This window comes from Lepidochelys kempii, chromosome 2, assembly GCF_965140285.1.
Source record: "Lepidochelys kempii isolate rLepKem1 chromosome 2, rLepKem1.hap1, whole genome shotgun sequence".
Lineage (NCBI taxonomy): Eukaryota > Metazoa > Chordata > Testudines > Cheloniidae > Lepidochelys > Lepidochelys kempii.
The window spans coordinates 71,606,275-71,633,681 of NC_136381.1; the positions used below are offsets into that span (position 1 = coordinate 71,606,275).

The following is a 27,407-nucleotide window of genomic DNA, read 5'->3' on the forward strand; positions in this document are numbered from 1 at the left end:
TCAATCTAAACCAAAATTAGCATCATTTTGTATGCGACTTCACCAGCAATGTGCTGCAAAGCTTTGATTATTGTCAGTACAGATCTGCATACTTCAGTAAACATGAATCTAAGCACCAAAGTCAGAACCCTCTGGAAAGTTCTACCTATATGGGTCTAAGCATATTGAGATTTCAGTTAAGGAGCTGTGGCCCAGAGTTCTGTTTTTCCAACCTCCAAAGCCACAAGGTTGGAAATCCATTTGAAAATTTCAGTCAGTACAGAATAGTACACCGGGCTTGCACAAAGAATTATGTGGCTATATAAGCAGTTGCATAACTTCTGCCTTTTGATGGAGCAGTTGAGACGGAACCAGGCAGTGATAGAGGATGGAGGAAATGCAGATATCAGGGACAGCCTTTTATAGAGCCCTATGGGATCAGAAGCCCTGATGGAGGGATCTTGGAAGCTATGCAGGACATAGCTATGTGTAACTCCTGAGAGCGCACAGGAGAAGCACTAAGTACCTTAGGAGCTCCATTTGAATGTAGTTAGGGGCAGGCTGACCTTTCTCCTGCACACTTCAAGCGTGATGCAGCTGTGGATGTTCTGGAGCATACAGACACTTAAGGCACAAGACTGGGTGTTGAGCGTTTTAGGCTGCTATACTGCCTATAAAGGGGAAGGAGGCTTGTGACAGGAGATTGGTAGAGTTTCTCTGCTGTTCTGGGCTTTGCTGCATAATCTAGGTTCAATGTAAAACACAACACAGGCAACATCTGAGACTGCAGGAACTTACTAATTAAGCAATTTTTCTTGAAAGGAGTGTGTTATACCTGTGCTCTGAGATCAGCATTAGCTGCACAACTTGATTTTGGATGAAGTTTAAAATGCTGGTTTTGACTTGAATATCTCTAACAATATGGATTATCTGAGAAACCACCTGTTGTCCCTTGTGATACTGCTGCAAGGGCTTCTGTTCTGGCTGCAGAGCCTACCGCACCTCTGTCCCCTTCCTGTTCCCCTAAGGCATCAGGCCTCATGCCTTTACCTCTCCTGGGGTCAAATTCCTCAATTCTCCCACACTTATACCAGGTCCTGGGCTATAGTACCCTATGTGTGAACTATGCTCACCCATGTGGTCTGACTGGATTTGGCAACTGTGATTTCCCCTTCAGGAGTTTGTGACCAGTGGTGTGTGTAGTGATCATACAGCTTCCTTAAAACAAAATTTAGGGAAACAAAGCATTTAGGGAATAAGGATTTTAAAACCATCTACGCACATCTATTTTACCTTCACCCCTACCATCCCCTGCTGGTAAGGCCTAACTTCAGTCACAGAAGGTGTCTGTCAATCTGGTTCCCCTGAAGAACTCCCTAAAATCTTGAGAAAGAATGAGTCCTTTTTAGTCCAGTCACAGTTTTTTGTTCTTGTCAGCTCTCAGGCTTTGCCCCTGCTTGTCAAACCCAGTTCTGCAAGATAATTGGAACAGGAGGTAGAATCTCTAAAGTTAATGGTTCAGGGATTTGTCTTTTAACCCTTTATTTACTCAGCGGTGTCTTATCTTGAGTCATTGTTTCATGTCCTGCTTGTTCTTACTAGTCCCCCACATTAAAATAGACTAAGTTGTGCATACAGGAAAGATTCCAATTACATACCAGGTTTCATACAGTATGAGTTATTACAGAGCTGCTCCTCTTCTGTCACAACTTCAATGAGACTGCTCATGTGCTTAAAGTTAGGCTAATGCTTAAAAAACGTACTGAATAGGAGCTGAGTGAATGAAATTCTTAATGAGGGGTCTTTGACTCTTGAAATCACTTTCTCCTCTCCTATTTGGTCTGTCAGAACCGGAGTTGGTGACTTTTAGGGCACACACTGGAAAACATGTCTTCCCATATTTTTTTCCTTTTGAGAAGGGAGTTTGTGGGGAAAAAGCTGGTTTTAGGGGATGATGAAAGGGGAGTAGTTTGAGACCAAGGACTTATTGAACTGTTTTTTAATTTTTGTGCAACGCGCAGAGCATAACATGGATACTTTATACATGTGAATAAAGACAGTAATTTAAAAGGGCTTTTTGTGTTTGTTTTTAATACTTTATTAATTGTTCAGCAAGACCTATATGATTGCATTTAGAAAATAATACACCATTCTTTTTTGACAGTGTAAACTGATATGCATAGGCAAATATTGATGTATTTCAGTCATCTCTTCTGTTTCTGTATCTTGTACAATTACAGCATGCTGACACTCTTTAAATGTGTTAATTACAAATGAGCAAAGGTGTGAAATCGAAGTTTTACTATATTTAGCTGAATTTGCTTGTGTTTAAAAAATAGACTTCTATTCTGAAATATATACCCTTTCTTCCCCTCCCTCCCCCCTAGATTTGAGTTCTGTGAACCTGCCTTTGTAGTTGGTAATTGTCTGGAGATCGCATCGGACAGTCATCAGTATGATCGGATTTATTGTGGAGCTGGGGTCCAGAAAGATCATGAGAACTACATGAAAATTTTATTGAAAGTTGGAGGCATTCTGGTTATGCCAATAGAAGATCAGGTGATTCACTGACAATTTTCCGTTGCTGTGTTTTGATATAAGAATCACACAGTTTAACAAAAATGCTTGTCTCCTATGTAGGCTATAGACTTAATTTACTTGCTTTTTGACTAATGATCCTTATCTGCTCAACTGCAGCAGTACAGTGTGAGTGTGAAGATGTTTTACAAGTCTTTTAAAGTGATCCTAGGGGCTATTTGAGTGTTTTGTTTTTATGTCAAACTAGTTGGCCATTTCACCCAAAAGTCCGTATTTGCAAGGACACCATTAACTTGAAATCTAGTTAGCTTAAAAAAAAAAACAAAACAAAAAAAACGCTGAGACAAAGGGTGAAATCCTGGTCCAGTTGACATCCATAGCAAAATTCCCATTGACTTCAGTGGAGCCAGGATTTTGCCAAAAGTACTGTAATGTGCTATACCTGCCCCAGAGCATCCTTGATTATAAAACAAAAAAAAAAAAATCCTATCCTATTTTCTTTAAAAAAATAATTTTCTCTTCCCTATTGTGTGAAAGAAAACTCAGCACAGATTTATCTAGTTGACTGTAGGGGAAGCAGTAACATTAACTATATACACAAAGTGCTGTCAAATGCACAAAGCAGGCAGACTAACAACATTGAATTTTTTAATGATCTCTTTCAGACATTGTTATTTTAGGTGTTGCTTGTCACAATAATAGGGAAAATATTTTCATCCAGGAATGTAATTTAATAATACAATAGTTAGCACCTATATCATTTTCATCCATAGATCTCAAAGAGCTTTACAGGCAGAAGTAAACCTTATGATCTCCAGTTTACTGATGGGGGACACTGCTGCAGAGAGATGAAGTGGCTTGCTCAAGTTACTGTCCCTCTACAGCCAAATTTTTATTGAAATGTTTGAGCTGAAGATTAGTTTGCAAGTTACTTGGTAGTTAACAGTCCACACTAAAGGAGTTGCCTTATAGTTGCTGCGTAGCTTCTTCAAAACAGCACTGAAATTGTTTAAAAACTTGTATCATTAAAATATGCTATCGTATAGGTAGCATAATTGGGTGCTTTCTAAATTGATAGGCATATCATGTTACTTTCACTAGTAAACACTTATTCTCTCTATATAGATAAACTAAAATATTTTCAAGGAAAATTGTTAATCTAATTAAATAGAAGATTAATGATTCATATAAGTACACTTTTTGCTAATATTTATGAATATAGGAGAAAGTGAGAATTATTGTGATCTTGGACTTGCTGGTTTCACCCTGGACCAGTGCTAAAGAAAGCCCTGCTAGATTAACTTAATAGGTGTGTGTGTTCATTTCTCGTATTTTTCAGACACCAATAAAGCATCTTTACCTCCTATAGAGAGATGTGTAGTTTTGTTAATGTGCCCACTACTGTGGTGGTTAGACACAGTTTGTGTCTAGGCAGTTTAGGGTTTTCAGAGTACGATCAAGCAAATGCAGATGAAACTGTACTAAATCTTTCTAAATGTCACTCTGCTTTCTTGGTTTACAGTAATATTAAATGTAAATAATTTGGACATTTGAACTTTAAAAAAAAGTTACCAAAAGGGCATTGTTAATAAAACATAAATACATGTCAACGCTCTTATTTTTTTTTCAGAGCACAGCAAAATGGGAAATGGCTGAATATCATTTTATAAAGAATATAAAATTCAATTTTGGCAAGAGAACAGCTTCTCTGAATTACATTTGAAGCAAATTAAAATGGCAATGTTATAAACTGAAGAATGGTGGGTGTAACAAAAACAAACAAACCAAATGAAATGATTTACTTAACTGCTGAACTTTGTCTTATATTTTTGTTGTTTTTATGCAGCTAACACAAATCCTGCGAACTGGACAGAACACCTGGGAAAGTAAAAACATCCTTGCTGTTTCATTTGCTCCACTAGTACAACCCAACAGGAATGACAACAGCAAACGTGATACTGTGGGACTGCGTAAGTGTCATCTGTTGTGGCCTTTCCTTTTTGGCACATCTAGTTTATTGTACCTGAGCTGGTATTCCTGTCCACAGAGTGGGGAGGCTGTGTTATACAGACATAATGCAATAGAATGGGAATGTACTGTTCAAAAAAGCCCCTCTGGTTCTGATATATAACATTTCTGGCTTGTGTTCAGTATCACCAGGACACATCTCTCTGAATCTAATTAAGTTTATTATTTTTTATATTTTAAATTAAAACCATACTGTGAGTTTCCTGTTCTGCCCCCCCCCCCCCCCCGCCCCTCGTTTTTTCTTGTGGACATTCCCAAAATCCGATTGTTGACATCTCCCCTCACATTCCGCCAAGTCCACTTTAACTAAGCACAAATAAAACATAGACAGTTAATACTTGATGTTGCAGGGGATGGTGAATGTATGCCCCTTGTGCTGCCTTCCAAAGAGCAGTGAAACATTGTATAAATTCCTCTTCTCCCTCAGAGTGGAAGGGAAGGGCCAAAAGCACCACATGCCTGTGTGCCTCCCTGTATCTTGGGAAGGGAGGCCAGAACATTTCAGGGACATGGAGATGCTTAACAAATGGTTATTGGGATTTTCTTTCTAATTCAATCACTTTGGATCAGATTTTTTTTAAAGGTATTTAGATGTGGTGCCTAGTGGGATTTTCAAAAGTGCCCAGTTGCTCTTCTCTGTTCAGCCATTTTTACACACTTTACACCAGGGGTGGTCAACCTGAGCCTGAGAAGGAGCCAGAATTTAGCAATGTATGTTGCCAAAGAGCCACAGTAATACGTCAGCAGCCCCCCCTAGCTCCCAGCACCTCCCAGTCACCGGCAGCCTCCTCAGTCAGTGCCTCCCCCTCCCTGCACCTCCTGATGAGCTGTTTCATGGTGTGCAGGAGGCTCTGGGGGGAAGGGTGGAGGAGCAAGGGCACTGCAAGCTCAGGGGAGGGGGCGGGAAGGGGTGGAGTGGGGGCAGGGCCTGAGAGCAGAGTGGGGGCAGAGCCCAGGGTTGAGCAGCGAGCCCCCCTTTCCCCCCCGCACATTGGAAGGTTGGCGCCTGTAGCTCCAGCCCCTGAGTCGGTGCCTATACGAGGAGCCGCATATTAACTTCTGAAGAGCCGAATGTTGGCGACCCTGGCTTTACACTATCCTCTGACCAGGGTACTCAGTTTCAGGCTCTCTCCACTGCCTTGCTTCAGTTCTCATGATATAAATTCATTTTTTTTAAATCCTCTTTCCTGCCCAGAGATATAGGCAGGGGGAAAACCTACTTCTTGTGTTCCAGATACAGTACTTTGAAAGAAAGCAGTATAGGGAGCAGAAAATATATATTTTTTTAAAATAGACTTTAAAAAAATATTGCAATTTATGGGTACCGATCTTTAAATGAAGTGGTGTTGGCCTACTATAGTTTTGAGTCACAGTAAATAAAATTAGTACAGAGCAATAGAATTCCATTTTTAACATTTAGTATTTTAAAATATATTTTCTATAAAGAGGCACCTTTTTAAATTTCAAGTTGCCCAATTCATAAAAGGAGTGGAAGAAGAGACCGATATAATCAATGCATGGAACAGGTAGTTACTTGTAACTATGTTTATCTATTACTGTGGAAAACACATTCTACCAGAGAAAAGTTTGATATGCCTATTCAAATCCAATAAGAGTATGTAGATAGGTAAATTTTTCTCACCGTCTGAGTTGGCTTAGATCAGTAATGCTCAGACTGGCTCTCGAGCTGCAAATGGCTCTTTAATGCATCTCCTGCGGCTGTTTGCAGCACATGATATTAAAACACTGTGATTTAGTTATCAACCAATCAGGATGCTTTTATGATGTTATTAACCAATTAAGTTATTAGCTTGCCTAATATCAGGGAGTAGCCGTGTTAGTCTGAAGAAGTGGGTTTTTTACCCACAAAAGCTTATGCCCAAATAAATGTTAGTCTTTAAGGTGCAACTCGCCTAAGTTACTAACTTATTTGCTATAAGAAATATATAATTTCCTGTCATTCACGCTATTGTGGCTCTTTTGGGTAATATTGATTAATAATTTGGTTGAGGTCTAAGTATCACTGGCTTAGTACTTTTATACAGTGAAGTAAGGTTGTTTCTCCGGCTTCATGATCATGAGAACGGAATAATAACCAGTAACTGTTACACAATATAACACTTCCCATCTCTCAAAAGCCTCCGTAAAAGACCCCAAATATTGAGGGCCATTCTTTTTAGGTAACAAATCTGAGGAACTGTCCCAGATTGAGGTGTCATTACAGGAGGTTTTGGAACAAATTGATAAATTAAACAGTAATAAATCACCAGAACCAGATGGTATTCACCAAGAGTTCTGAAGGAACTCAAATGTGAAATGGCAGCATTATTAACTGTAGTAAGTAACCTGTCATTTAGATCAGCTTCTGTACCAGATGATTGGAGGATAGCTAATGTGACGCCAATTTTTCAAAAAGGCTCTAGAGGCAGTCCTGGCAATTACATGGCGTTAAGCCTAACTTCAGTACCAAGCAAATTGGTTGGAACTATAGTAAAGACCAGAATTTTCAGACACACAGATGAGCACAATTTGTTGAGGAAGAGTCAACATTGTTTTTGTAAGGGGAAATCATGCCTCACCAATCTACTAGAATTCTTTGAGGGGGTCAACAAGCATGTGGATAAGGGAGATCCAGTGGATATAGTGTACTTAGATTTTCAGAAAGCCTTTGACAAAGTCCCTCACCACAAGTACTCCTTTTCTTTTTCCCTCACCAAAGGCTCTTAAGCAAAATAAGCTGTTATGGGATAAGATGAAAGATCCTGTCATAGATCAGTAACTGGATAAATGATAGGAAACAAAGGGTAGGAATAAATTATCAGTTTTCAGAATGGAGAGAGGTAAATAGTGGTGTTCCCCACAGGAGTCTGTACTGGGACCAGTATTGTTCAACGTATTCCTAAATGATCTGGGAAAAGGGGTAAACGGTGAAGTGGCAAAATTTGAAGATGATACAAAGCTACTCAAGATAGTTAAGTCCAAAGCAGACTACGAAGAGCTACAAAGGGATCTCCCAAAACTGGGTGATCGGGCAACAAAATAAATGAAATTTAATGCTGATAAATGCAAAGTAATGTGCATTGGAAAACACAATCCAACTATACATATAAAATGATGGGATCTAAATTAGCTGTTACCACTCAAGAAAGAGATCTTGGAGACATTGTGGATACTTCTCTGAAAGCATCCACTCAATGTGCAGTGGCAGTCAAAAAAGCGAAGAGAATGTTGGCAATCATTAGGAAAGGGATAGATAATAAGACCAAAAATGTCATATTGCCTCTATATAAATCCATGGTACGCCCACATCTTGAATACTGCGTGCAGATGCAGTCGCCCCATCTCAAAAAAGATATATTGGAATTGGAAAAGGTACAGAGAAGGGCAACAAAAATGATTTGGGATATTGAACAGCTTCCATTGAGGAGAGAGTAAGAAAACTGTGACTTTTCAGCTTGGAAGAGGGACGACTAAAGCGGGATATGATAGAGGTCTATAAAATCATGACTGGAGTGGAGAAAGTAAATAAGAAAGCGTTCTTTACTCTTTCTCATAACACAAGAATTAGCGGTCACCATATGAAATTAATAGGTAGCAGGTTTAAAACAAGCAAAAGGAAATATTTCTTCACACAATGCACAGTCATCCTGTAGAACTCTTTGCCAAAGGATGTTGTGAAGGCCAAGACTATAGCAGAGATTGTGAGCTTTGTAGTTGCAGAGTTCTTTCAGAAATAGTTCATGGGCTATAGTACAATGCCCAAATCTCATATTCAGGGTGTACCAGCATAACTGGGACCTCAGTCTTGCAACTCAAACTTCCCCTGATGAAGCCTAAGCAGATTTGAGATGACAGAATCAGGACCCAGGGATCTTTTATACGATTTCTTGTCTTTTGACAAGTTGGAGTTCCTTAGGGAACAAAAGGTAATTAGGATGACTTTGAAGAAGGTCCATCACTGGTGCTTAACTATACAAATTAACATAAGGCCATTTGCTTGTTCTTCCACCATTCACAGTACATTTCAGAGAAAGATGAATACCGAGATATCCCATGTTTACAGTTCATTTAAATGATAGGATGTTCTTTTGACCTCTGAATTATCAGATTACAGCATAGACAGCGACTATTGAGTATATTGTCCACCCTACTCATACATATGTAAATACACAAAAACACAAACATCTCCCCACATGTCTTTTGAGGGTTATATATTTTTCAAGATGTTTAACCCTTTCTAGCCATTCATCACAGGAGGACTCACTGAGCAATGCTCTTCTCCTCCCCTGGATGGATAACTTTCGCTTTGCCTTCCCCCTAACCCCCTCCTCCCACAAGAGCTTCATAAGATTTGCCGAGCTACTATAATATTTATAGCCCCGTTCTGGACCCATCAGTTTTGATTCACACACCTCCTTATACTCGCCACCTGCACACCACCCCACCTCTGAATGCTCCTGGATCTCCTCATACAAGATTGAGCCAGGGCCAGCATCCCGGTCCAGGCCCTCTTCTCCTCACAGCCTGGTGTTTGGATGGGGCTCAGGGGTAGACAAAGCATGCTCCAAACTGGTATGACAAGTCACTAACCAGAGCAAGAGGGCATCCACCAGGGCCTGTTACCAAGATAAATGGAAATGCTTCATCTCACTGAGTGCGATATCCATATCTATTGTCCTCCACTACCTTCTTGAGCTCAAAATGTCAGGCCTGTCCCTGAGCTCTATACGGGTCCACCTAGCAGCACTCAGTGCCTTTCTCCCCACTATGGATAGCACTTCAGTGTTACACACCCTACCACCATCCATTTCATGACAGGTCTCCTCAATACCTTCCCACCAGTACTCAAGCCCCCTTAATCTCATTCTCTTCGCCCTCATGAAGCCCCTCTTTTGAGCCACTAGCAACACACTACCTCTCCCTTCTCTCCATGAAAGTGATGTTCTTAGAGGCCATTACCTCAGCTAGATGCATCAGTTAACTGGCGGCCATGATGCCTGACCCACCCTGCTTACACAGTGTTCCACAGTGTTCCTTACGGCTATACCCTGAATTCCTCCCAAAAGTAGTGTCGGAGTTCCACCTAAATCAGTGCATCAACCTGCCTGTGTTCTACCTCAAGCTGCATGGCTCCCACGTGGACACAGTCCTACACTCACTCGACATCCGCTGTGCATTGCATTCTACATTCTTCTAGCCCTGTGCCTTTCGTTCTTCACCAAAACTATTTGTAGCCTTCCTGACTGATCCAAGGGCCAAGCCCTTTCCTCCCAAATGACTCTCCAAATGGATCGCCAGGTGCATCCATGAATGCTACACGTTATCCAATGTGCTGCCGCCTGATGGAGTCACAGCACACTCTATGCAAGCGGACGTCTTGTGGCAAGACATCTGTCATGTACCAACATGCTGCTCCATCCACAAGTTCACATCCCACTACGCCAACGCCCAAGCAGCAGCTGCAGACGGTGCTGTAGGCCATGCTATACTACAAACTACTTCCTCTCACGTCCTCGCACCCTCCTCCATGCTGATCACTGCTCTCTACTCACCCACATTTGGAATACATAGGGACCATCATTCGAAGAAGAAGAGGAGGTTGCTTACCTGTAACTGCAGGCTCTTTGAGCTTTGTGGTCCCTATTTGTATTCCAATATCCGCCCGCCATCCCCTCTGCTGAGGGCTGGACTACTCAGCGGTAACAGTGACACTGGAGAAGCGTTGACCCGCACGACCCTTGCTGTGAGCACAAGGGGTTGCATATGCGGGTCAACAGACACTGCTAAGAAAACCTTCCAGCACATGGCACGAACACACATCCATGTTTGGAATACTAATAGGGACCACACATCTTGAAGAACCTCCAGTTAAAGGTGAGTTTCAGAGTAGCAGCCGTGTTAGTCTGTATTCGCAAAAAGAAAAGGAGTACTAGTGGCACCTTAGAGACTAACCAATTTATTTGAGCATAAGCTTTCGTGAGCTACAGTAAGCTTATGCTCAAATAAATTGGTTAGTCTCTAAGGTGCCACTAGTACTCCTTTTCTTTCAGTTAAAGGTAAATAACCTCCTCCTTTTGAAAATGTCTTATTCCCATCTGTAGAATAAATATCTTTAAGTGAAAATGATTGTGGAAGGTGTATCATTTTTTTTCTTATACAACTTCAAAGCCCATTATTGCTGCTATTTAAATTTAAAAAAACAAGTGTCCATTTGAGCCAACCAAAGGCTTTCTCAACATCAAAAGCTTATCTAGGGTCTTATTCTCTTATCTAGAGTTGAATTTTTAAAAGTCAAAATGTGTTTAGGTGCTTGGTGTTAACAGGTCAACATAGCTCAGTTATAAACTAAATTCAAGTGCACAATCAGTGTTTCAGGCCTTTAAATACAATCATAGAATCATAAAATATCAGGGTTGGAAGGGACCTCAGGAGGTCATCTAAGTCCAACCCCCTGCTCAAAGCAGGACCAATCCCCAACTAAATCATCCCAGCCAGGGCTTTGTCAAGCCTGACCTTAAAAACCTCTATCTTTGAGAGGAGTTTATAATCTACATTTAGTATAGCAAAAAGGGGTCTGTAGACACTGTAAAACTTGGAGGCTGCCCCTCCTGTATTAATGTAGTTGGAGCTAAGAATTTTTTTAGCATGGAATCATGAGGGATAATGTATTTGTCTCACTAAAACACGTCTGTATGTAAAGCTTTACTTTACCATTCTTAGGAGGTAATTGAAATAAATGATTCCTGATGTGATTGAAGGGACTTTAAGTCCTCAAGACCTTACAAATATTTTAATTTCCTTTAGGAAATCTAAGGGAGTATTCTAATCTGTGTATGCAGTAGTAGAAATAATAAAATGTCAAATTTTATGTGAATTTGAGATTAGAGGATTTTGATTTTAGGTGTTGTTTCATCCTATTAGTTTTCTGGAGAAGGAAGGCTATGAGGTCATTGGCTCATATGCTTCTCTTGGGACCTTTACTTTCAGATTTTATTTCAGCATTTTATCAAATAATTTGTTCTTCTCCTGTGATTTATGAAGGGCTCTTTAAACTTTCAGTCCCATCTGTGGTAGGAATGTCTACTAGTTCATCTTCTTTACCCTCCAAATCTTTTATAGTTTGTTTACAATCTATGACTGAAGCATGGACTGAGACCAGGGCTCAGTAAGCTTGTGATTTAACAAATGTATCTTTAAGAGGTTTTAATTGGTTTTGTTCTTTTAAATCAACATGTTGGGTTATTTTCAGATTTGCCATTGAAATTTCCAGAAACTTGATTAAAATCCTTGTTGCCAGTACTAGAATCAATGTTTTAGAGGCAGAACATCATAAATATTACTCTTCTCTATTCCATTTTTTAGCACACAATTGAAGCCTCCATATGCATCTGTAAATATCAGAGGAAGAAGCAGCTTTGTCTGAAATGTATCTGGCTGCTAGATTTTTTAAAATACAGTATTGGAAGCTGTCATAAATATACAGCTGTGGGTAGCATAAAATCCCTCCTATACTTGTAAAGGGTTAAGAAGCTCAAACAGCCTGGTTGTTATCTGACCAAAAGGACCAATAAGGGAAGAAGATCCTTTCAAATCTGTGGGAGAAGGTGCTTTTTTTTGGGACAGGGGGAGGTTGTGTGCTCTCTTTGTTGTTCTCTCCGGGACAGAGAGAGATCAGGGCAGAAAAGAAAACAAAAAAACCTCTCCTAAAACCCTATCTGAAATAAGCATCTAGATTACAAAAATTGTAAGTAAAGCAAGGAAATGCATTAGATTATCTTTTGTTTTAGCTTGTGAATTTTCCCTATGCTAAGGGGGAGATTTATTCCTTGTTTTGTAACTTTGAAGTTTTGCCTAGAGGGGAATCGTCTGTGTTTTTAAATCTTATTACCCTGTACAATTACCTTCCATCCTGATTTTACAGAGGTGATTCTTTTACCTTTTTCTTTATAATAAAAGTTCTGTTTTTAAGAAACTGATCGGTTTTTAGTGTCCTAAAAACCCAAGGGTCTGGTCTGTGCTCACCTTGTTTACCTATTTAGCTGGTATATTATTCTCAAGCCTCCCCAGGAAAGGGGATGAAGGGGCTTGGGGGGATATTTCAGGGAAACAGGAACTCCAAGTGGTCCTTTTCCTAAATCTTTGTCTAGCTCACTTGGTGGTGGCAGCAATACCGTCCAAGGACAAGAAAGAAATTGTGCCTTGGGGAAGTTTTTAACCTAAGCTGGTAGAAATAAGCTTAAGGGGTGTTTCATGCAGGTCCCCACATCTGTACCCTGAAGCTCAGAGTGGGGAGGGAACCCTGACAGGAGCATATATAAAAATTTTTTAAACAACTTTGCCTCTTCTCCATATCATTTTTCCATACTCGAAACTGGTCTATTTCTGTTGTATTGTCCCAGACATTAATGAAGAACGACAAGGACACAAGGGATATAGTTTAACTCAGCTTCAACTTTATTTAACTCAGTCTCGAACTATCCAGCAATAACTTGTCCAATGAGGATCGTACTTTTTTTCATAATGCATTCTGCCCGGAGGAGGGAAGGGGCTGCCATCAGGATTCTCTTCCCCATTGCACCCCAAGCTGGTCCCAGAGCTATTGCTGGGACCTTACTTCCCTCCCCTTGTACAAGGATTGAGGGAAAAGGGGTTGTCTGATACAGGGAGAAGACATCAGGAGCTCCTTCCCGTAACTCCACTTCCAGTTCTGGTTCATCAGGGAAACGGGTACACTATCAAATGGTACCTGCACTGAGCACCTGTCAAGTTGGGACAACGTGAACTTTACCTCCTAACCCACCCTACTAGGTCACTGGGGAGCTGTGGGAAAAGTGGGGGAAAAAACACCTATCCAAAATTCCTTCCCTGCCCTAAAAAGGCAACTAGTGCAATGCAGACAGCAGCTCAGAAACCTGGTCCTACTCTAATCCCAGGAGTGGGAGCCATTGCTCTGCGTATGTAGTGGCACCCCAGCCAGGGAGGAAAGGGCTTTTTTTTTTCTCCCCTTGGGTGTGTGCGATCCAGTGAACTTCTGCTTGGCTAGTCTGAAGAGCACATGAGCTGAGATGCACCCCTCTCCCAGGTACACTCCACCCTTCAAAAATCATAAGTAAGGTCAGCTCACACAAGGTTTCTGATCTGCTACATGGTTTGTCAAAGGTTGCCAGACTTTGCCTTTTATATTTCCATATCATAGTAAGTCTTCAAATTGCTGTTCAGTATCATACTTTATTTTTCTGTAGCAGTTTCTTACTTTTAGAAAATAAGTTTCACTGATATGGCATGCATAATTTTTCTTTTTCCTCTTAGCCCAATGTGCTGTTAGGAATCTACAGGACTTAGCTCGGATCTACATTAGACGCACTCTTAGAAATTTCATAAATGATGAGATGCAAGCCAAGGGTATCCCTCAGAAGCCCCCACCAAAACGAAAACGCAGGAGGTGCCGTAGACGCAGGATTAACACCTATGTGTTTGTAGGCAATCAGCTCATTCCTCAGCCTCTAGACAGTGAGGAGGATGAAAGGATGGAAGAAGACAACAAAGATGATGATGATAAAGATCACAATGAAGCCTTGAAACCAGAGGAACCTCCTCGAAATTTATTGCGAGAGAAAATTATGAGTCTACCGCTACCCGAATCTTTAAAAGCATATTTGACATACTACAGAGAAAAGTAACTCATTTTAAGTAGAAACAATAATGCCTACTGATAGCTCCTTTATTCTTGAAAATGTAGCATTTATTAAGAAATAGATGGACAAAGATCATTAGTCTTTCAACAAGACTGAAGTACAGTCATAAATTGTAACTTCTCTGTCTTAACTTTGCTACGAAGACTTGTATTCGGTAGTAGAGAATCCCTTTTTTTAAATTTATTTTTCTTTAAATTTTGAGAAATACAGTTTTAACTCTGATACAAAGATATTCCAAAGCAGTATGCAGCACTAATCAAGACTTGGCATGGTAAATCTTTTTTTGATCTTTAACAGATTTGTATTGATGGAAGGGTAAGTGAAATTTTATATGTGCTAATTAGCTGTTGAACAAATGCATTCTGACTTGAATAACAGTTGTCTGCATGAAGTTTTAAACATGCACACAGGCATTTCTCATGTAATATTGAAATTGTACCCTTTAAAAACATTTATTTTACCGTGACTTTGTTGCTGTCATTATTACTGTGTTGATATAAATGTATTCCAAGAAATACATAAGTGCAATAACTGTATACAGACATTAAATGAGCTGGCTTTAATGAAATACAAAAATGCAAGTTCTGAAATGTCAGGTGACCCTGCTACTTTTGCATTTATATCTTTTGCCAAAAGATCTTGAGAAAAGTGACCACTTCTCTCGGAGCCTTAAGGGAACATCATGTTGAATATAAAGCAAAAAAGATGCTTACTACAACCCTATTTGTTTAACTCCATACTACATTTTCAGTATTTATAAATAAAGACTTTTCTCATTCTCAAGGGTTTTAAGACAACTTATTTAGTTTCTTTCTAAAATTCACAGTATAGACACAATATTTGGTAATAAAAGGATTGTAATTTAGAATTGATTTATATTTACAACTTTAATAGACTAGAATATGAATAAAGTTTAGCTTGTATTGCTTACTTGGATAGCTGTAATAGTAGAATTTGTTCAGCAGATGCACTTTAGTAAGTGGATTTTGTATTTCATCTAAATATTTCTCTGAGAAGGCAGGGTTGTGCTGGCCCTACGTTTGTTTCTGAACACAGCTATTTTTAGCTCATAAATATTCACAATCTTCTATATCTATCTGTTGGAAATTGAGAGTAGCAGTTTAAACTTTGGGACCCACAGAGTGCTCATTTGAATATTTCCCCTCCATCTCTTCCCTCCCATTTGGTGAAGTTGCTTGCAGTTTTCTTCTTGGCTTGATGGAGTGCTTTGTGCATTTTTGCCCACTTAATATTTTGAGTGTATTGTAGCATAGCCATGAGGGAGAATGCAGTTTAAGAACTAGGCATGATATTCCGTAAAAGCCACTTTTATTGGAAACATCTGTCTGTTGGACCTAATGGAAAACATTCCTCTTAGAGAAAATTTCTGTGCAATATATTTACTGTTGTGGTAATATTCATTATTAAATCCATCGACCATTTAACCATAAGATAAAATCATGACCGTTGCAGTTGTTATTTTCATAGCCAGACATTACACATCTAGTGTAATAATCCCTTTTTTCAATAGTCACTTAAAAATTAAACATTGTTTCAGACTTTAACAGTGAGATAATATTTAGTCCTGCTACAGATTGGACTGATTTTTGATTCTGCATTTCATGATTCATTTACCATTTTAAAAAGAATGTCTTAGTAATATTGAAAAGGCAACTTGATGAAAGGCCTATTGTACCAACATGTGGAGTTTTTTTCCACAGCATATTCACAGCATGAATAAATAAAATTTAAAAAACACTGCCTTAATTTCCTGACCTTCTTTTCACAGGTCAGAGATAGTTTAGATATTTTCCAATAAAATGATACGAATGGAGTAATTGCAATGGCTTAGCTGTTGGAACCATTGAATATAATCTTTAAATATTTTGTTTTTAGATGGAATTAAAATTTAAATAATCTGAAATTCAAGATGTTATACTTCCCAGGTAGCCTGGGAATTTTGTCTTCTCCCCTTTTCAGAATCAGCATCCATATGTTCAAGAGTTTGAAGTTACTAAATATAATTTACATATTTTCTTTAAGAGAACTTTATACAGGATGCTTTTGAAGAATGACTTTCTGCATTGTTTTTCACTCTTGTATACTTGGTAAAATAGACAATGGATGATTTGTCATGATTATTCACTATGTAACTTTTTGAGAGTCACTGAAAGTTTCTTTTTGTGTTTATATGTAGATTTATTTTACACTGTTGAATTTACATTTACATTAAATAAAGTAGAAATGCAAAATGAATCAATTGTCTTTGACATAAGTTGATAATGGGACATTATTGCAATAAAAACTTTTTTTGGTGGCTTGTGGTTACTCAAACTTGTTTTTTCATGGAAATGCTTTCATTTGTGTTTGGTTTTCATTTTCAGTACGTTCCTATGCAGACCTCTGGTAGCTTTTTAATTAGAAAACAATGATATAATTGAAATGAAAAACTACTACAATGGGGAAGAACTGATGTTGCATCCTTTCACCAGTTTTGGAATTAGAAGTACTACATAAGACTAGATTTGTTAAGAGCCCCTTACCCCTGGGTGGCCCCTCTGGTATAGGACACAGGGATTCTCAGCTTTATCTGGTGGGAGGATACAAATTCCTTTGCTACCCTTCCCTTCCCAAATAAAAATTGCTCCTTTCAGGACTACATTGAAGTCCAACTGTGTATTTGGAAAACAGCTTGCAGGGAGTCAGTACCTCTTGGGAAAGATGGTCATTGAGTTTGTGAAAAAGGGCATTTATTCGTAATATCCAAAAGAGGGGGTTTCATGCCCATTTTAAATCAGACTTCAAACAGTAAACTCACTAAATCTGCTCTATCTGGAAGCAGTCATGTCTCTTGAAAGGAACACAAGTAGATATAGGCTCTGGATTCTTGCAGATTCTCAGTTAAGAATCGAAGGGTACAAAAATTTCCTACCTATCAGAATGGTTAAGCACTGGAATAAATTGCCTAGGGAGGTTGTGGAATCTCCGTCACTGGGGATTTTTAAGAGCAGGTTGGAAAAACACCTGTCAGAGATGGTCTAGATAATACTTAGTCCTGCCTTGAGTGCAGGGGACCAGACTAGATGACCTCTCGAGGTCCCTTCCAATTCTATGATTCTGTCTCTGATGTGTGTCATATTTGTAATTGGGAAACAGCACTAGTTGATAGTATCTGTGTTCAGAAAATGCTTTGGAGCAGTAAATGAATAAGTACAGTGAGGGACAGGTGCATTCACAATTAATTAGTTTTCATTTAAAAGAATACTGATTGTTTTTTGTTTCTTTTCTATTATTCAACTGGAAACCAAACATTTTTAAATCAGTTTTTGAAGAGGTGGGGGTTGACTGTGGGAAAACATTTTTTTCAAAAACAATTTTTTGCAAACATTTGGGTTTCAGTAAAACACCATTTTTCAATAAAAAAACAGTGTTGAACATTTCTACTGGTCCTATTCACAATCTGAATAGCTAGCCTATCATGTTGGAATGAACCAAGAACCAGACTCTTCCATCATTTGTATAAAAAATTTGCTATGTTTGGAGCTAAACTTGACAACGTTTCTGGTTCTTTCCTTGAGGAACCTTGTCAGAGACTTCCTAAACACTGCCTTTCATGTTCCAAGACAGTCTGAGATGTAGGATCTGGCAGGAATAACTTGTCAGAGCCAACAAGTTCTGGTATGGGCCGTGCTGTGAATGCTATTAAGGGAGGGCAGCTTGGTGCACAAAAGGCCTCAACAGTTGGTAGTTCCTCTAGCATCTGTCCAGGAACATTAACCCCTTAAGTCTTGGTGAACTACATACACACACTATGGGTATGTCTACACTACGAAATTAGGTTGAATTTATAGAAGTCGGTTTTTTAGAAATTGGTTTTATATATTCAAGTGTGTGTGTCCCCACAGAAAATGCTCTAAGTGCATTCAGTGCATTAACTCGGCAGAGTGCTTCCACAGTACTGAGGCAAGCGTCAACTTCCGGAGTGTTGCACTGTGGGTAGCTATCCCACAGTTCCCGCAGTCTCCGCCGCCCATTGGAATTCTGGGTTGAGATCCCAATGCCTGATGGGGCTAAAACATTGTCGCGAGTGGTTCTGGGTAAATATCGTCAAGCCCCCGTTCCCTCCCTCCCTCCCTCTGTGAAAGCAGCAGCAGACAATCGTTTTGCGCCTTTTTTTCCTGAGTTACCTGTGCAGATGCCATACCACAGCAAGCATGGAGCCCGCTCAGGTAACCGTCACCCTATGTCTCCTGGGTGCTGGCAGATGTGGTACTGCATTGCTACACAGCAGCAGCAACCCCTTGCCTTGTGGCAGCAGACGGTGCAGTAGGACTGGTAGCCATCATCGTCATGTCTGAGGTGCTACTGGCCACGTCGGCCAGGAGCGCCTGGGCAGACATGGGTGCAAGGACTACATTAGAAGTGACGACCAGGTCATTCTCTTTAGTCCTGCAGTCAGTCCTATTGAACCGTCTTATGGTGAGCAAGCAGGCGATACGGATTGCTAGCAGTCCTACTGTACCATCTTCTGCCAGGCAGGCAAGAAATGAGGATGGCTAGCAGTCGTACTGTACCATCTTCTGCTGAGCAGCAATGAGATGTGGATGGCTTGCAGTCCTTCTGCACCGTCTGCTGCCAGCCAAAGATGTAAAAGATAGATGGAGTGGATCAAAACAAGAAATAAACCAGATTTGTTTTGTACTCATTTGCTTCCCCCCCTCCCACGTCTAGGGGACTCATTCCTCTAGGTCACGCTGCAGTCACTCACAGAGAAGGTGCAGCGAGGTAAATCTAGCCATGTATCAATCAGAGGTTAGACCAACCTGCATGTTCCAATAAAAACAATTACTTAGGTGCACCATTTCTTATTGGAACCCTCCGTGAAGTCCTGCCTGAAATACTCCTTGATGTAAAGACACCCCCTTTGTTGATTTTAATTCCCTGTAAGCCAACCCTCTAAGCCATGTGGTCAGTCGCCCCTCCCTCCGTCAGAGCAACGGCAGACAATCGTTCTGCGCCTTTTTTCTGTGTGGACGCCATACCAAGGCAAGCATGGAGGCCGCTCAGCTCACTTTGGCAATTAGGAGCACATTAAACACCACACGCATTATCCAGCAGTATATGCAGCACCAGAACCTGGCAGACCGATACCGGGCGAGGAGGGGACGTCAGCGCGGTTACGTGAGTGATCAGGACATGGACACAGATTTTTCTCAAAGCATGGGCCCTGCCAATGAATGCATCATGGTGCTAATGGGGCAGGTTCATGCTGTGGAATGCCGATTCTGGGCTCGGGAAACAAGCACAGACTGGTGGGACCACATAGTGTTGCAGGTCTGGGACGATTCCCAGCGGCTGCGAAACTTTCGCATGCGTAAGGGCACTTTCATGGAACTTTGTGACTTCCTTTCCCCTGCCCTGAGGCGCATGAATACCAAGATGAGAGCAGCCCTCACAGTTGAGAAGCGAGTGGCGATAGCCCTGTGGAAGCTTGCAATGCCAGACAGCTACCGGTCAGTTGGGAATCAATTTGGAGTGGGCAAATCTACTGTGGGGGCTGCTGTGATGCAAGTAGCCCACGCAATCAAAGATCTGCTGATATCAAGGGTAGTGACCCTGGGAAATGTGCAGGTCATAGTGGATGGCTTTCCTGCAATGGGATTCCCTAACTGTGGTGGGGCCATAGACGGAACCCATATCCCTATCTTGGCACCGGAGCACCAAGCTGCCGAGTACATAAACCGCAAGGGGTACTTTTCAATAGTGCTGCAAGCTCTGCTGGATCACAAGGGACGTTTCACCAACATCAGTGTGGAATGGCAGGGAAAGGTGCATGACGCTCGCATCTTCAGGCACTCTGGTCTGTTTCAAAAGCTGCAGGAAGGGACTTTATTCCCAGACCAGAAAATAACTGTTGGGGATGTTGAAATGCCTATATGTATCCTTGGGGACCCAGCCTACCCCTTAATGCCATGGCTCATGAAGCCGTACACAGGCAGCCTGGACAGTAGTGAGGAGCTGTTCAACTGCAGGCTGAGCAAGTGCAGAATGGTGGTAGAATGTGCATTTGGACGTTTAAAGGCGCGCTGGTGCAGTTTACTGACTCGCTTAGACCTCAGCGAAACCAATATTCCCATTGTTATTACTGCTTGCTGTGCGCTCCACAATATCTGTGAGAGTAAGGGGCAGACGTTTATGGCGGGGTGGGAGGTTGAGGCAAATCGCCTGGCTGCTGGTTATGCGCAGCCAGACACCAGGGCGGTTAGAAGAGCACAGGAGGGTGCGGTACGCATCAGAGAAGCTTTGAAAACCAGTTTCATGACTGGACAGGTTACGGTGTGAAAGTTCTGTTTGTTTCTCCTTGATGAAACCCCCCACCCCTTGGTTCACTCTACTTCCCTGTAAGCTAACTACCCACCCCTCCTACCGTCAATCACCGCTTGCAGAGGCAATAAAGTCATTGTTGCTTCACATTCATGCATTCTTTATTCATTCATCACACAAATAGGGGGATGATTACCAAGGTAGCCCAGGAGGGGTGGTGGCGGAGGGAAGGAAAATGCCACACAGCACTTTAAAAGTTTACAACTTTAAAATTTATTGAATGACAGCCTTCTTTTTTTTGGGCAATCCTCTGTGGTGCAGTGGCTGGTTGGCCGGAGGCCCCCCCACCGCGTTCTTGGGCGTCTGGGTGTGGAGGCTATGGAACTTGGGGAGGAGGGCGCTTGGCTACACAGGGGCTGTAGTGGCAGTCTGTGCTCCAGCTGCCTTTGCTGCAGCTCAACCATACACTGGAGCATACTGGTTTGGTCCTCCAGCAGCCTCAGCATTGAATCCTGCCTCCTCTCATCACGCTGCCACCACATTTGAGCTTCAGCCCTGTCTTCAGCCCGCCACTTACTCTCTTCAGCCCGCCACCTCTCCTCCCAGTCATTTTGTGCTTTCCTGCACTCTGACATTATTTGCCTCCACGCATTCGTCTGTGCTCTATCAGTGTGGGAGGACAGCATGAGCTCGGAGAACATTTCATCACGAGTGCATTTTTTTTTCTTTCTAATCTTCACTAGCCTCTGGGAAGGAGAAGATCCTGTGATCATTGAAACACATGCAGCTGATGGAGAAAAAAAAAGGGACAGCGGTATTTAAAAAGACACATTTTATAAAACAGTGGCTACACTCTTTCAGGGTAAACCTTGCTGTTAACGTTACATACATAGCACATGTGCTTTCATTACAAGGTCGCATTTTGCCTCCCCCCCACTGCGTGGCTACCCCTTCAACCTTCCCCCCTCCCTGTGGCTAACAGTGGGGAACATTTCTGTTTAGCCACAGGCAAACAGCCCAGCAGGAACGGGCTCCTCTGAGTGTCCCCTGAATAAAAGCACCCTATTTCAACCAGGTGACCATGAATGATATCTCACTCTCCTGAGGATAACACAGAGAGATAAAGAACGGATGTTGTTTGAATGCCAGCAAACGTACACTGCAATGCTTTGTTGTACAATGATTCCCGAGTACGTGTTACTGGCCTGGGGTTGTAAAGTGTGCTACCATGGAGGACACAATAAGGCTGCCCTCCCCAGAAACCTTTTGCAAAGGCTTTGGGAGTACATCCAGGAGAGCCACGAATGCCAGGACCAATTAATCCTTTCACATGCTTGCTTTTAAATCATGTATAGTATTTTAAAAGGTACACTCACCGGAGGTCCCTTCTCCGCCTGCCGGGTCCAGGAGGCAGCCTTGGGTGGGTTCGGGGGGTACTGGCTCCAGGTCCAGGGTGAGAAACAGTTCCTGGCTGTCGGGAAAACTGGTTTCTCCGCTTGCTTGCTGTGAGCTATCTACAACCTCATCATCATCATCATCTTCTTCGTCCCCAAAACCTGCTTCCGTGTTGCCTCCATCTCCATTGAAGGAGTCAAACAACGCGGCTGGGGTAGTGGTGGCTGAACCCCCTAAAATGGCATGCAGCTCATCATAGAAGCGGCATGTTTGGGGCTCTGACCCGGAGTGGCCATTCACCTCTCTGATTTTCTGGTAGGCTTGCCTCAGCTCCTTCAGTTTCATTCGGCACTGCTTCGGGTGCTTGTTATGGCCTCTGTCCTTCATGCCCTGGGAGATTTTGACAAAGGTTTTGGCATTTCGAAAACTGGAACGGAGTTCTGATAGCACAGACTCCTCTCCCCATACAGCAATCAGATCTCGTACCTCCCGTTCGGTCCATGCTGGAGCTCTTTTGCGATTCTGGAACTCCATCATGGTCACCTCTGCTGATGAGCTCTGCATGGTCACCTGCAGCTTGCCATGCTGGCCAAACAGGAAATGAGATTCAAGAGTTCGCGGTTCTTTTCCTGTCTACCTGTCCAGTGCATCTGAGTTGAGAGTGCTGTCCAGAGCGGTCACAATGGAGCACTCTGGGATAGCTCCTGGAGGCCAATACCGTTGAATTGTGTCCACAGTACACAAATTCGATCCGGCAAGGCCAACTGAAGCGCTAATCCACTTGTCAAGGGTGGAGTAAGGAAATGGATTTTACGCTGATGTTGGTGAAACGTCCCTTGTGATCCACCAGAGCTTGCAGCACTATTGAAAAGTACCCCTTGCGGTTTATGTACTCGGCGGCTTGGTGCTCCGGTGCCAAGATAGGGATATGGGTTCCGTCTATGGCCCCACCACAGTTAGGGAATCCCATTGCAGCAAAGCCATCCACTATGACCCGCACATTTCCCAGGGTCACTACCCTTGATATCAGCAGATCTTTGATTGCGTGGGCTACTTGCATCACAGCAGCCCCCACAGTAGATTTGCCCACTCCAAATTGATTCCCAACTGACCTGTAGCTGTCGGGCGTTGCAAGCTTCCACAGGGCTATCGCCACTCGCTTCTCAACTGTGAGGGCTGCTCTCATCTTGGTATTCATGCGCCTCAGGGCAGGGGAAAGCAAGTCACAAAGTTCCATGAAAGTGCCCTTACGTATGCGAAAGTTTCGCAGCCACTGGGAATCGTCCCAGACCTGCAACACTATGCAGTCCCACCAGTCTGTGCTTGTTTCCCGAGCCCAGAATCGGCGTTCCACAGCATGAACCTGCCCCATTAGCACCATGATGCATGCATTGGCAGGGCCCATGCTTTGAGAAAAATCTGTGTCCATGTCCTGATCACTCACGTAACCGCGCTGACGTCCCCTCCTCGCCCGGTATCGGTCTGCCAGGTTCTGGTGCTGCATATACTGCTGGATAATGCGTGTGGTGTTTAATGTGCTCCTAATTGCCAAAGTGAGCTGAGCGGCCTCCATGCTTGCCTTGGTATGGCGTCCACACAGAAAAAAGGCGCAGAACGATTGTCTGCCGTTGCTCTGACGGAGGGAGGGGCGACTGACCACATGGCTTAGAGGGTTGGCTTACAGGGAATTAAAATCAACAAAGGGGGTGTCTTTACATCAAGAAGTATTTCAGGCAGGACTTAATGGAGGGTTCCAATAAGAAATGGTGCACCTAAGTTATTGTTCTTATTGGAACAAGGAGGTTAGCCTGGCCTCTGATTGATACATGGCTAGATTTACCTCGCTGCACCTTCTCTGTGAGTGACTGCAGTGTGACCTAGAGGAATGAGTCCCCTAGACAGGGGAGGAGGCAAATGAGTACAAACAAATCTGGTCTATTTCTTGTTTTGATCCACTCCATCTATCTTTTACATCTTTGGCTAGCAGCAGACGGTGCAGAAGGACTGCATGCCATCCACATTTCATGGCTGCTCAGCAGAAGATGATGCAATAGGACTGCTAGCAATCCGTATCGCCTGCCTGCTCACCATAAGACAGTTCAATAGGACTGACTGCAGGACTAAAGAGAATGACCTGGTCAAGTCACTCCAAATTTAGTCCCTGCACCCATGTCTGCCCAGGCGCTCCCAGCCGACATGGCCAGGAGCACCTCGGACATGACGAAGACGGCTACCAGTCGTACTGTACCGTCTGCTGCCACAAGGCAAGGGGTTGCTGCTACTGTGTAGCAATGCCGTACCGCGTCTGCCAGCACCCAGGAGACATAGGGTGACGGTTACCTGAGCGGGCTCTATGCTTGCTGTGGTATGGCATCTGCACAGGTAACTCAGGAAAAAAAGGCGCAAAACGATTGTCTGCCCTTGCTTTCACGGAGGGAGGGAGGGAGGGAAGGGGGGCCTGACGATATGTACCCAGAACCACCCGCGACAATGTTTTAGCCCCATCAGGCATTGGGATCTCAACCCAGAATTCCAATGGGCAGCGGAGATTGCGGGAACTGTGGGATAGCTACCCACAGTGCAATGCTCCGGAAGTCAACTCTAGCCTCGGTACTGTGGAAGCAGTCCGCCGAGTTAATGCACTGAATGCACTTAGAGCATTTTCTGTGGGGACACACACACTCGAATATATAAAACCGATTTCTAAAAAACCGACTTCTATAAATTCGACCTTATTCCGTAGTGTAGACATACCCTGTGTATGGAAAGGGTAAATATAGAGGTAGTGTTTCTGAGCACATGTTTCAAATCCATCCAAGTCTACAACGAGGGCTTAACTTTAAGGGGGGAAAGTGCAGAATTTTGTGTATGAGGAAGGGGGGAGGGTAATGAGAGAACTGCCTGCCTACCTCTTTTGACAGACTAAGTCTGGTGCCTAAACGCATTTTAGGCATGTAGTCAGGCTGATTTTGTTTTTCAAATATGCTTAGCCACTATATTTTCAATGAGACTTGGTTTCCAACACTTAAAAATCTGTCCATGTGTACATGAGATTCCTAAATCCATATTTAGGCACTTAATTCAGGCAGGTAGGCAACTTGGAGCTTATTTCCTAAGTGTTCATTTGCCACCTCTTTTGGCCTACCATGAATACAAAAAAGATGAAGTTCTCTGCTGTGTGTGGAGTTGGTGAAAGTTGTCTTTGAGGTATTCTATGAATGGACTCACATCCCTCTTGTGGAAAGTCTCCCCCCCCCCCCCGTGTAATGATTTAAGCTTGCAGACTTTAATTTTTTGTGACTGACTGATCTACCTTATGTTATAACCTGCAAGGATAAGATTGAACACATGCTAAATTCCTATCAATGGCATTTACAGAATTCCACTTTAATGAGCCAATAATCATGTTGACAACATTTCCCTCACATCAGTGTGCCCACAGCAGTGAGCCCTTTCTCTTTAAACATACGTGAAAAGGTCAGTAGGCTGTTTACTGGAGCAAACTAAAGGCCTTAAAGTCCACCTAGCTTTTATTCTTCTGATAACAATATGTTACCATGAGGAACCCCTAAATGGCTGGCTGGCTGCATCCCTCACTTCTACAGCCTACCAGATCTGCATCTTAAAGGTCACAGTAAGACTCATTCAATTCAGGCCATGTCAGCTTTGTTCAGATTTTCTAAAATCAGGAGATTTGAAAAGCAGCCACATTGTCTTTTCCAGATGCATTTACAAGCATTTTTGCTTAGATTCATCATCTAGAAGTGGAAACCAACATCAGCTTTTACGTAACCTATTCTACAGCCTGGGGGTGCCAGATTCCCTTTGCCTTCTTAGTTTTCCTGTGTGTCTGAGATGCCTCTTTAAGTTGTCCACCTCTGGGAATTTTCTGGCAGGTGTCTTTACTCTCTTCTGCATTGTCAAGGTGGTATCTTAGCATGGTCTCTCTAGTTCAAAATGTTTCTTTTTTCCCCTTAAGGCAAATTTAGCCTTGCTTTTCTCTGCCCTCAGTCTGTCGTCTTTATTTTCTTTGAGACACAGCCCTTGAATTTGTAGGCCAAGATTTTTAAACATAAGCTAAATATAGACTCCTAAATTCATATTTAGTCCCCTGAATAAGTGGCTTGATATTCAGCATGGCTGCAAACCCAGCAGCTCTTCTTATCAAGGGCAGCTGCTTGTGAGCTCACTCCCTCTAAAAATCAGGCCACTTATTTAGGGGACTAAATATGAATTTAGGAGCCAAATTGTAGGCCTGCATCTTTGAAAATCTCAGCCCTTGGCTTTTGTCTCTAAACTGGAAGCATGCATCCCAGCACAAGTAGGCAGACGTGCTCAAGCTCTGCTAAAAATAACTGTAGCCAGAGGGTAGCCCAGGGCTGGCTCAGTCTACCCTGAACTCAGGTGACTATCCTGAGCTGGCACCTGTGCTACCCCCTGGCTATACTGCTATTTTAGTGAGCTAACTTGAGCAGAGCTAGTGTGTGTCTACCCGCACTGAGCTGCACACTTCCAGCCACAGTGTAGACATACCTTAAGAGTCTGAACTCAATAAGTGGTGTCTCTGAAGAAAAAAATCTAACCTATAATTCTCGCTCACTCAAACACTTCGAGTTAAGTCAGGCATGTAAGGCCTGCTACTGGTACCATGTAACCTGGTACAACCTGCTGGGTGCTCTGCAGCTAAAACAGGGAGCCCACCACTCACTGTGTAGTGGGAGTTATGCCAGATACCCATTTGAATAAAAACCAATATTCACTAAGGAGTAACTCCAGCACTAACTCCAAATTTTTCTGCATAGATATTTGCGCTGAAGCTTCAGAGATGAAGAGGATGACCAGCAAACTTGCATGTTGGAATGTGAGAATACTGGGCACTGGTATATCAAACAATCTAGAGGAGTTCAATGATCCTAGAAAGACCACCATTACTGACAAAGAGCTGGAGAATTTTTCATCTATACAGCCACTCTCTCTGGAACCAGACCAGCATGCTAGCTCCATGAGATGCCATTATGCCATCTTCCGGCATGTAAAAAGCAAAGACAATCGCAAATGTAGAATCATTTTGCAGTCAAAAACTCAGTACCTATGATCAAATGGCCTGTTGCAACATCAGAACATACTATATTACTAAGAAGATCTTCAACAGGTGGCTTCGCCAACATCTGTACATTGGCCCCCACACTTTCCTCCATCTCTGAAGAGAAGGACTTTTTTATCATCTACTCAACAGTGTCACCAGTAAGCTACCACTAGGACAGCGGCTCTATCCACTGGCATACTTCAAAGTTAGAGCCAGCTCAAATCACAAGAGGTGGCTTCTATACATTTGCCACCTTGAAGTAGGAAAAATGAATGACAGTGGGTAAAGACTATTAGTGCTCTGCATCCACTGAGGACTGTGCATTACCAACACCTACTTCCAAGTCACCGTCGTTATATCGT

General features: G+C 42.5%; 1 protein-coding gene across 11 annotated transcripts in view; it reads left to right on the top strand.

The window, feature by feature from the left end:
- Positions 1 to 16,496, top strand: part of PCMTD1 (protein-L-isoaspartate (D-aspartate) O-methyltransferase domain containing 1) — an 87,099-nt gene extending 70,603 nt beyond the window's left edge. For all 11 annotated transcript variants that reach the window (XM_078851533.1, XM_073331209.2, XM_073331200.2 and 8 more), the window contains 3 exons: positions 2,367 to 2,538; positions 4,364 to 4,487; positions 13,855 to 16,496. In XM_078851533.1, coding sequence (XP_078707659.1) covers positions 2,485 to 2,538; positions 4,364 to 4,487; positions 13,855 to 14,225 — 549 coding nt within the window. In that variant the 5' untranslated portion in view covers positions 2,367 to 2,484 and the 3' untranslated portion in view covers positions 14,226 to 16,496. The remainder of the gene's footprint in view (positions 1 to 2,366; positions 2,539 to 4,363; positions 4,488 to 13,854) is intronic.
- The last annotated feature ends 10,911 nt before the right edge of the window (positions 16,497 to 27,407 follow it).